Below are 10323 nucleotides of genomic sequence, written 5' to 3' on the forward strand. Positions count from 1 at the left end.
TCACGTGACCCTCCCCGAGCTGTGGGGAGTGGTCCAGGTGTTTTTTTTGGGGGGGGTGTAACCATGGCAACGGGGGGAGGGGGGGGGGGGGGGTCCTGTCTCCATGGCAGCGTGGGTTGGATGAGGGGGTGGCCTGTTGCCATGGCAACGGGGGGCGGAGCTCTGTCTCCATTGCATCCATGGAAGGGGCTCCATCTCCATGGCAACGCGGGTGGCTGAGGGCGGTTTCCATGGCAACGCACGCGGGGATGGGGGAGGGGGTCCGTCTCCATAGCAACGGGGGGTTGAGTGACGCTCCGTCTCCATGGCAACGGGCAGGGAGAGGAGCTGATCCCGTCTCCATGGCCACGCGGGGCGGTTTCCATGGCGACGCCGTCCGATGGGATGTGGGCGGGGCGATCCCGTCGCCATGGCGACGCACGCGGGCGATGGGGGGCGTGGTCCGTCCCCATGGCGACGCGGGGGGCGGGGCCGTCTCCATGACGACGCGCATGCGCCCCCACCCCCGCCCCCGCCCGATGACATCACCCCGGCGAGGCCCCGCCCCCCGCGCGCTCCCATTGGCCTCTCCCGCTCAGACCACGCCCCCCCTCCCCCACCCGGCGCGGGGGCGGGGCCGAAGCGCCGCCGCGGCCCCGGGACGCGCTCCCATTGGTCGGCGGCGCCGTCAATCAGCGCCGCTCTTAAAGGGCCCGCGCAGCGTTTTGCGGGGCCGGCCGGGGGGGGGTCGGTACCCGGGGGGGGGGCGGGCGGCGGCCGCGGGGCTCGGGCGGGCCCGGGGCGCGCTGGGGGCCTGAACGGGCGCGGGGGCGACGGGCAGAGACCCCCCCCCAGCCCGGGGCCCCCCCTCCCCGCCGGGCCGCCTCCCTCCGCCGGAGCTGCCGCAGCGCCGCTCGGAGCCCAGGTAGGAGCAGGGCCCCGAGCCCCCCCGGGGGCCCCCCCGGGGCCCCCCCGGGACCCCCGGCCCGCCGCCGGCAGCCGCATCCCGATGCCGGCATCCGCATCCCGACCCCATCCCAAATGTGGCATCGGCATCCCAATCCGGCATCCGCATCCCAAACCCGCCGTCCCCATCCCCGGGCCCTCCGTCCGCATCCCGAGCCCAGCCCAAACCTGGTGTCTCCATCCCGACCCCATGCCCACCTCCGACATCCCGACCCCATTCCCGAGCCCAGCCCCAGCCCCAGCCCGGCCCCGCCATCCCCGTCCCGCATCCCAGCCCATCCCAAATGTGGCCTCTCCATCCCGGCCCCGCCATCCGCATCCCGACCTCCCCCCCTCCTCCATCCCCGGCATCTGCATCCCACCCCCCGACACCCCGACCCCATCCTGGCCCCCCAACCTCCATCCCCGGCCCCATCCGGAATTGGGATCCGAATCCCGGCCCCTCCATCCCCATCCCGGCCCCATCCCATCCCCGGCGTCTCCATCCCACCTCCGACATCCCGACCCCATCCGGCCCCCCCCATCCCGACCCCATCCCGGCCCCCCCATCCCCATCCCAAATCTGTCACCTGGATCCCGACCCCCCCCCCCCCCACCCCGGTCCCAATCCCGACCCCATCCCAAATCTGGGATCCCCATCCTGACCCCCGCCCCACCCCCTGCTCACCTTTCGGGATCTCCCGCCCCATTTCATCCCACCTGGACTCCGACTGTCCCCCCCCCACCATGGCACCCCCCGCGGGCCTCAGCGGCCCCCCCAGTTCATCCCAGTTCATCCCAGTTCATCCCAGTGCCCCCCACAGTTCATCCCAGTTCATCCCAGTTCATCCCAGTGCCCCCCACAGTTCATCCCAGTTCATCCCAGTTCATCCCAGTTCATCCCAGTGCCCCCCACAGTTCATCCCAGTGCCCCCCACAGTTCATCCCAGTTCATCCCAGTTCATCCCAGTTCATCCCAGTGCCCCCCACAGTTCATCCCAGTTCATCCCAGTTCATCCCAGTTCATCCCAGTGCCCCCCACAGTTCATCCCAGTTCATCCCAGTTCATCCCAGTGCCCCCCACAGTTCATCCCAGTTCATCCCAGTTCATCCCAGTTCATCCCAGTGCCCCCCACAGTTCATCCCAGTTCATCCCAGTTCATCCCAGTTCATCCCAGTGCCCCCCACAGTTCATCCCAGTTCATCCCAGTTCATCCCAGTGCCCCCCACAGTTCATCCCAGTTCATCCCAGTTCATCCCAGTGCCCCCCCCCAGTTCATCCCAGTTCATCCCAGTATCCCCCAGTTCATCCCAGTGCCCACCCCAGTTCATCCCAGTTCATCCCAGTGCCCCCCCCAGTTCATCCCAGTTCATCGCAGTATCCCCCAGTTCATCCCAGTGCCCACCCCAGTTCATCCCAGTTCATCCCAGTGCTCCCCAGTTCATCCCAGTTCATCCCAGTGCTCCCCCAGTGCCCCCTATTTCATCCCAGTGCCCCCAGTAACCCCCCAGTTCATCCCAGTACCCCCCAGTAACCCCCATTTCACCCCAGTGCCCCCCCCACCTGGGGACCCAAGTGTATCCAGGTGTCCCCAGGTGTGTTACAGGTGTGCCCAGGTGTGCTACAGGTGTCTTCAGGTGTGCCCAGGTGTGTCCCAGTACAGGCAGGTGTGCCCAGGTGTGCTACAGGTGTCTTCAGGTGTGCCCGAGTGTGCCAGGACAATGTCCCAGGTGCTGCCCATCCCTGCCCAGGTGCGCCCAGGTGCGGCAGGATGACGGGCCAGGTGCTGCCCACCATCAGCCAGGACCCCCAGAGTAGCTCAGGACCCCCAGGTGTCTCCAGGGTTGGATCCACTGCCGATGCCAATCCCATTCTGTATCCCCCCCAGGTGCGCCCAGGTGCGCCCAGGTGCGGGAGGATGACGGGCCAGGTGCTGCCCACCCCCAGCCAGGACCCCCAGAGTAGCTCAGGACCCCCAGGGTGGCTCAGGACCCCCAGGTGTCTCCAGGGTTGGATCCAGTGCCGATGCCAGTCCCATTCTCTGTCCCCCCAGGTGCGCCCAGGTGCGCCCAGGTGCGGCAGGATGATGTGCGAGGTGCTGCCCACCATCAGCGAGGACCCCCGGCGGGGCTCGGGCCCCCCGGAGGAGCCGGGGCTGGAGCAGCTCATGGTGCAGATGCTGCGGGAGCGCGAGCGGCTGCTGGAGACGCTGCGGGACACGCAGGAGGGGCTGGCCACGGCTCACCTGCGCCTGCGCGACCTGGCCCACGAGCGGGACCTGCTGCAGCGGCAGCTCAACAGCGCCCTGCCCCAGGTGAGGGGCTGGGGAGGGGCTACACCAGGTGTGGAGGGGTGAACCAGGTGTGGAGGGGTTAGACCAGGTGGGGAAGGGGTTAAACCAGGTGTGCAAGGGGTTAAATCAGGTGTGGAGGGGTTAGACCAGGTGGGGAAGGGGTTAAACCAGGTGTGCAAGGGGTTAGACCAGGTCTGACAGGGTTAAACCAGGTGTGGAGGGGTTAGACCAGGTGCGGAGGGGTTAAACCAGGTGTGGAGGGGTTAGACCAGGTGTGGAGGGGTAAACCAGGTGTGAAGGGGTTAAACCAGGTGCGGAGGGGTTAAACCAGGTGTGGAGGGGTTAAACCAGGTGTTGTCCGGCTGGGGAGGGGTTAGACCAGGTGTGGAAGGGCTAGACCAGGTGTGAAGGGGTTAAACCAGGTGTGGAGTGGTTAAACCAGGTGTGGAGGGGTTAAACCAGGTGTAGTGGGGCTGGGGAAGGGTTAAACCAGGTGTGGATGGGTTAAACCAGGTGTGGAGAGATTAAGCCAGGTGTGGAGGTGTTAAACCGGGTGTGGATGGGGTTAAACCAGGTGTGGAGGGGTTAAACCAGGTGTGAAGGTGTTTAAACCAGGTGTGGTGTGGCTGGGGAAGGGTTAAACCAGGTGTGGATGGGTTAAAGCAGATGTGGAGGGGTTAGACCAGGTGCCAAGGGGTTAAACCAGGTGTGGAAGGATTAAACCAGGTCTGACAGGGTTAAACCAGGTGTGAAGGGGTTAAACCAGGTGTGGAAGGGGTTAAACCAGGTGTGGAAGGGTTAAACCAGGTGTGGAAGGATTAAACCAGGTCTGACAGGGTTAAACCAGGTGTGAAGGGGTTAAACCAGGTGTGGAGGGGTTAAACCAGGTGTGGTATGGGAGGAGAAGGGTTAAACCAGGTGTGGCACAGCTGGGGGCGGGGTTAAATAGGGTGTGGCACCACTGGGGGCGGGGTTAACCTGGGTGTGGTCAGGGAGGGGCTTATAAAGGAGAAAAGGCGTCGGACAGGTGAGCGCGGCTCAGGTGTGAGGGGCGTGGCCAGGTAGAGCAGGGGCGCGGTTCAGGTGATGGGCGCGGTTAACGGGGTGTGGTCAGGAAGGGGCGGGGTTAACGGGAAAAGGGGCTGGGCAGGCGAGCACCGCTCAGGTGTGGCCGGGTGGGGGGGGGCGTGGTTTGGGGCAGGGGCGTGGTTAGGGGGCGTGGCTAAACTGGGCGTGGGCAGGGAGGGGCGGGGTAAGGAGCTGTCCCCGCGGCTGTCCCCAGGAGCTGGCGGCGCTGACCAAGGAGCTGAACCTGTGCCGGGAGCAGCTCCTGGAGCGCGAGGAGGAGATCGCCGAGCTCAAGGCCGAGCGCAACAACACCCGGGTGAGCACCTGGGGGGCACCTGGGGGGCACCTGGGGGGCACCTGGGGGGCACCTGGGGGGCACCTGGCACCTGGGGGGCACCTGAGTGTCACCTGGGGGGCTCCTGGGGGGCACCTGAGTGTCACCTGAGTGTCACCTGGGGGGCACCTGGGGGGCACCTGGGGGGCACCTGGGGGGCACCTGAGTGTCACCTGGGGGGCACCTGGGGGGCACCTGAGTGTCACCTGAGTGTCACCTGGGGGGCACCTGGGGGGCACCTGGGGGGCACCTGAGTGTCACCTGGGGGGCACCTGGGGGGCACCTGAGTGTCACCTGAGTGTCACCTGGGGGGCACCTGGGGGGCACCTGGGGGGCAACAACACCTGGGTGAGCACCTGGGGGGCACCTGGCACCTGGGGGGCACCTGGGGGGCACCTGAGTGTCACCTGGGGGGCACCTGGGGGGCACCTGGGGGGGGCAACAACACCCCGGTGAGCAACCGGGGGGCACCTGGGGGGCACCTGGCACCTGTGTGTCACCTGAGTGTCACCTGGGGGGCACCTGGGGGGCAACAACACCCGGGTGAGCACCTGAGGGTCACCTGAGTGTCACCTGTGCGTCACTTGAGTGTCACCTGGGGGGCTCCTGTGTGCCACCTGAGTGTCACCTGGGGGGCACCTGGCACCTGTGTGTCACCTGGGGGGCAACAACCCCTGGGTGAGCACCTGAATGCCACCTGAGTGTCACCTGTCACCTGCGTGTCACCTGGGGGTCGCCTTGGGGCCACCTTTGTGTCACCTGGGGGGTCAGCTGAGCGTCACCTGGGGGGGCAACAACACGCGGGTGAGCACCTGACACACCTGTGTGCCACCTGAGTGTCACCTGGGGGGGCACCTGGCACCTGTGTGTCACCTGTTATCACCTGAGCGTCACGTGGCACCTGTCACCCGGGTGCCACCTGGGTTTCACCGGCCACCTTGTGTGTCACCTGCCACCTGCCGTGTGACACCTGGCACCTGGTGATGTCCCCCCGCCGTCCCCCCGCCCGCAGCTGCTGCTGGAGCACCTGGAGCACCTGGTGTCGCGGCACGAGCGCTCGCTGCGGATGACGGTGGTGAAGCGCCAGGCGCAGTCCCCGGCCGGCGTCTCCTCCGAGGTCGAGGTGCTCAAGGCCCTCAAGTCCCTCTTCGAGCACCACAAGGCCCTCGATGAGAAGGTCGGGGGGGGTCCCGGGGGGTTTTGGGGGGGTCTCGGGGGTCTTGGGGGTCTTTGGGGACGTGTTCAGGGTGACCTGGTGGCACCTGGAGGTCACAGGTGGGACCAGCTGGGACCTAAAGGGGACTCAGGAGGGTCCTGGGGTGACCACGGGGGGACTTTGGGGTGACCTGGGGGGGTCCCTGGGGGGTTTGGGGGGTCTCGGGGGGTCCCTGGGGGGTCTTGGGGGTCTTTGGGGACGTGTTCAGGGTGACCTGGTGGCACCTGGAGGTCACAGGTGGGACCTGGTGGGACCTAAAGGGGTCTCAGGGGGGTTCTGGGGTGACCTTGGGGGTCCTGGAGTATCCCTGGGGGGTTTTGGGGGGTCCTGGGGGGGTCCCGGGGGGTTTGGGGGGTCTCGGGGGGTCCCGGAGGGGTCTTGGGGGTGTTTGGGGATGTGTTCAGGGTGACCTGGTGGCACCTGGAGGTCCCAGGTGGGAGGTAGTGGGACCTAAAGAGGTCTCAGGGGGGTTCTGGGGTGACCTTGGGGGTCCTGGGGGAGTTCCTGGGGGGTTTTGGAGGATCTTGGGGGGTCCCGAGGGGGTCTTGGGGGGGTCTCAGGGTTGTTTGGGGACGTGTTCAGGGTGACCTGGTGGCACCTGGAGGTCCCAGGTGGGAGGTGGTGGGACCTAAAGGGGTCTCAGGAGGGTCCTTGGGGTGACCTGGAGGTGACCTGGGAGGTCCTGGAGTGACGTGGGCTGACCTTGGGGGTCCTGGGGGGGTCCCTGGGGGGTTTGGGGGGTCTCAGGGGGTCCCTGGGGGGTCTTGGGTGTGTTTGGGGGCGTGTTCAGGGTGACCTGGTGGCACCTGGAGGTCACAGGTGGGACCAGGCGGGACCTAAAGGGGACTCAGGAGGGTCCTGGGGTGACCACGGGGGGACTTTGGGGTGACCTGGGGGGGTCCCTGGGGGGTTTGGGGGGTCCCGGGGGGTCTTGGGGGTCTTTGGGGACGTGTTCAGGGTGACCTGGTGGCACCTGGAGGTCCCAGGTGGGACCTGGTGGGACCTAAAGAGATCTCAGGAGGGTTCTGGGGTGACCTTGGGGGTCCTGGAGTATCCCTGGGGGGTTTTGGGGGGTCTTGGGGGGTCCCGGGGGGTTTGGGGGGTCTCGGGGGGTCCCGGAGGGGTCTTGGGGGTGTTTGGGGATGTGTTCAGGGTGACCTGGTGGCACCTGGAGGTCCCAGGTGGGAGGTGGTGGGACCTAAAGAGGTCTCAGGGGGGTTCTGGGGTGACCTTGGGGGTCCTGGGGGAGTTCCTGGGGGGTTTTGGAGGATCTTGGGGGGTCCCGGGGGGGTCTTGGGGGGGTCTCAGGGTTGTTTGGGGACGTGTTCAGGGTGACCTGGTGGCACCTGGAGGTCCCAGGTGGGACCAGGTGGGACCTAAAGGGGTCTCAGGAGGGTCCTTGGGGTGACCTGGAGGTGACCTGGGAGGTCCTGGAGTGACCTGGGCTGACCTTGGGGGTCCTGGGGGGGTCCCTGGGGGGTTTGGGGGGTCTCAGGGGGTCCCTGGGGGGTCTTGGGTGTGTTTGGGGGCGTGTTCAGGGTGACCTGGTGGCACCTGGAGGTCCCAGGTGGGACCTGGCGGGACCTAAAGGGGTCTCAGGGGGGTTCTGGGGTGACCTCGGGGGTCTTTGGGGTGACCTGGGGGGGTGCCGGGGGATTTCAGGGGCTTCTGGGGTGACCTGGTCACACCTGGTGGCACCTGGTGGCCCCTGAGGGCATCCTGAGGGTCCCTGGGGTGTCCCCACGGGGTCTCAGGGGCATTTTGAGGTGACACGGGTGGCCCTGGGGACATCCCTGGGGGGTGGGGTTCTGGTGTCACCTGTGTGTCACCTGTGTCACCTGAGTGTCACCCGTGTGTCACCTGTGTGTCACCTGTGTCACCTGAGTGTCACCCGTGTGTCCCCAGGTGCGGGAGCGGCTGCGGGTGGCCCTGGAGCGCGTGGCCGTCCTGGAGGAGGAGCTGGAGGTGTCCAACCAGGAGGTGACAGCCGGGGGACACCAGGGGACACGGGGGGGTGGCACTGGGGGGGGGTGACACCCACGGCGGGCCTTTGGAGGGTGACATCGGACCCCGTGTCCCTGGGGGTGTCCCCTGTCCCCTGCTCCTCAAGGGGTGGCATCTGTCCCCTGTCCCTGTCCCCTGTCCCTGTGCCCGGGGGTGACACTGTCCCTGTCCCCTGTCCCCATGGTGACACTGTCCCTGTCCCCTGTCCCATGGTGACACTGTCCCTGTCCCTGTCCCATGGTGACACTGTCCCTGTGCCCGGGGGTGACACTGTCCCTGTCCCCTGTCCCATGGTGACACTGTCCCTGTCCCATGGTGACACTGTCCCTGTCCCCTGTCTCATGGTGACACTGTCCCCTGTCCCATGGTGACACTGTCCCTGTCCCTGTCCCATGGTGACACTGTCCCTGTCTCATGGTGACACTGTCCCTGTCCCTGTCCCATGGTGACACTGTCCCTGTCCCTGTCCCATGGTGACACTGTCCCTGTCTCATGGTGACACTGTCCCTGTCCCCTGTCTCATGGTGACACTGTCCCTGTCCCATGGTGACACTGTCCCTGTCCCTGTCCCATGGTGACACTGTCCCTGTCCCCACAGTCGCTGTCCCTGCGGGAGCAGCTGTCCCTGTGCCCGGGGGTGACACTGTCCCTGTCCCTGTCCCATGGTGACACTGTCCCTGTCCCCACAGTCGCTGTCCCTGCGGGAGCAGCTGTCCCGGCGCCGCTCGGGCCTGGAGGACGCGGCCACCGACGGGGACAGCGCGGTACGGGACAGCGGGGACACCGAGGGGACACCGAGGGGACACTGAGGGGACACAGAGGGGACACCGAGGGGACACTGAGGGGACACTGAGGGGACAGCAGGGACACCGAGGGGACACCGAGGGGACACTGAGGGGACAGCGGGGACACCGAGGGGACACTGAGAGGACACTGAGGGGACAGCGGGGACACCGAGGGGACACTGAGGGGACACTGAGGGGACACTGAGGGGACACTGAGGGGACACTGAGGGGACAGCAGGGACACCGAGGGGACACTGAGGGGACAGCGGGGACACCGAGGGGACACTGAGAGGACACTGAGGGGACAGCGGGGACACCGAGGGGACACTGAGAGGACACAGAGGGGACACCGAGGGGACACTGAGGGGACACTGAGGGGACAGCAGGGACACCGAGGGGACACCGAGGGGACACTGAGGGGACAGCGGGGACACCGAGGGGACACTGAGAGGACACTGAGGGGACAGCGGGGACACCGAGGGGACACTGAGGGGACACTGAGGGGACACTGAGGGGACACTGAGGGGACACTGAGGGGACAGCAGGGACACCGAGGGGACACTGAGGGGACAGCGGGGACACCGAGGGGACACTGAGAGGACACTGAGGGGACAGCGGGGACACCGAGGGGACACTGAGAGGACACTGAGGGGACACCGAGGGGACACTGAGGGGACACCGAGGGGACACTGATGGGACAGTGAGGGGACACTGAGGGGACACTGAGGGGACACTGAGGGGACACCGAGGGGACACTGAGGGGACACTGAGGGGACACTGAGGGGACAGCGGGGACACCGAGGGGACGCTGAGGGGACACTGAGGGGACACCGAGGGGACACTGAGGGGACACTGAGGGGACACTGAGGGGACACCGAGGGGACACTGATGGGACAGTGAGGGGACACTGAGGGGACACTGAGGGGACACTGAGGGGACACCGAGGGGACACTGAGGGGACACTGAGGGGACACTGAGGGGACAGCGGGGACACCGAGGGGACGCTGAGGGGACACTGAGGGGACACCGAGGGGACACTGAGGGGACACTGAGGGGACACTGAGGGGACAGCGGGGACACCGAGGGGACACTGAGGGGACAGCGGGGGGTCGGGGGTCACTGGGGGGGTCATGGGGTCAGAGGTTATGGGGTCAAGGGGGTCACAGGGGTCACCTCAGGGGGACCAGAGGTCAGTGGGAGGGTCAGTGGGGTCAGGGGTCAGTGAGGTCATTGGGTCAGTGGGGTCAGAGGAGTCAGTGGGGTCAGTGAGGTCAATGGGGTCAGTGGGGTCAGTGGGGTCAGGGGAGTCAGGGGAGTCAGTGAGGTCAATGGGGTCAGTGGGGTCACTGGGGTCACTGGGGTCAGGGGGGTCAATGGGGTCAGGGGAGTCAGGGGAGTCAGGGGTCAGTTGGGTCAGGGGTCTGTGGTGTCAGTGGGGTCAGTGGGGTCCGTGGGGTCAGTGGGGTCAGTGGGGTCCGTGGGGTCAGTGGGGTCAGGGGGGTCAGGGGGGTCAGTGGGGTCAGTGGGGTCAATGGGTTCTGTGGGGTCAGTGGGGTCAGGGGGGTCACTGGGGTCAGTGGGGTCAGTGGGGTCAGTGGGGTCATTGGGGTCAGGGGGGTCACTGGGGTCAGTGGGGTCATTGGGGTCAGGGGGTCACTGGGGTCAGCGGGGTCAGCGGTGTCACTGGGGTCAGTGGGG

General features: G+C 66.9%; 1 protein-coding gene across 1 annotated transcript; it reads left to right on the forward strand.

Annotated features, from left to right (window-relative positions):
- Positions 1 to 409: 409 nt before the first annotated feature.
- On the forward strand, positions 410 to 8604 carry LOC136305200 (liprin-alpha-3-like; the record flags this gene model as incomplete). Its single annotated transcript, XM_066208533.1, has 6 exons — positions 410 to 904; positions 2979 to 3239; positions 4501 to 4602; positions 5633 to 5797; positions 7742 to 7816; positions 8530 to 8604. Coding segments are annotated over exons 1-6 (1173 nt in total), but the record flags the coding sequence as incomplete, so codon positions are not given.
- Between the last annotated feature and the right edge of the window lie 1719 nt (positions 8605 to 10323).

Source organism: Chamaea fasciata, unplaced genomic scaffold, assembly GCF_029207755.1.
Source record: "Chamaea fasciata isolate MVZ Bird 193981 ecotype frontalis unplaced genomic scaffold, bChaFas1.0.hap1 SCAF_310, whole genome shotgun sequence".
In the NCBI taxonomy this organism is placed as follows: Eukaryota; Metazoa; Chordata; class Aves; order Passeriformes; family Sylviidae; genus Chamaea; species Chamaea fasciata.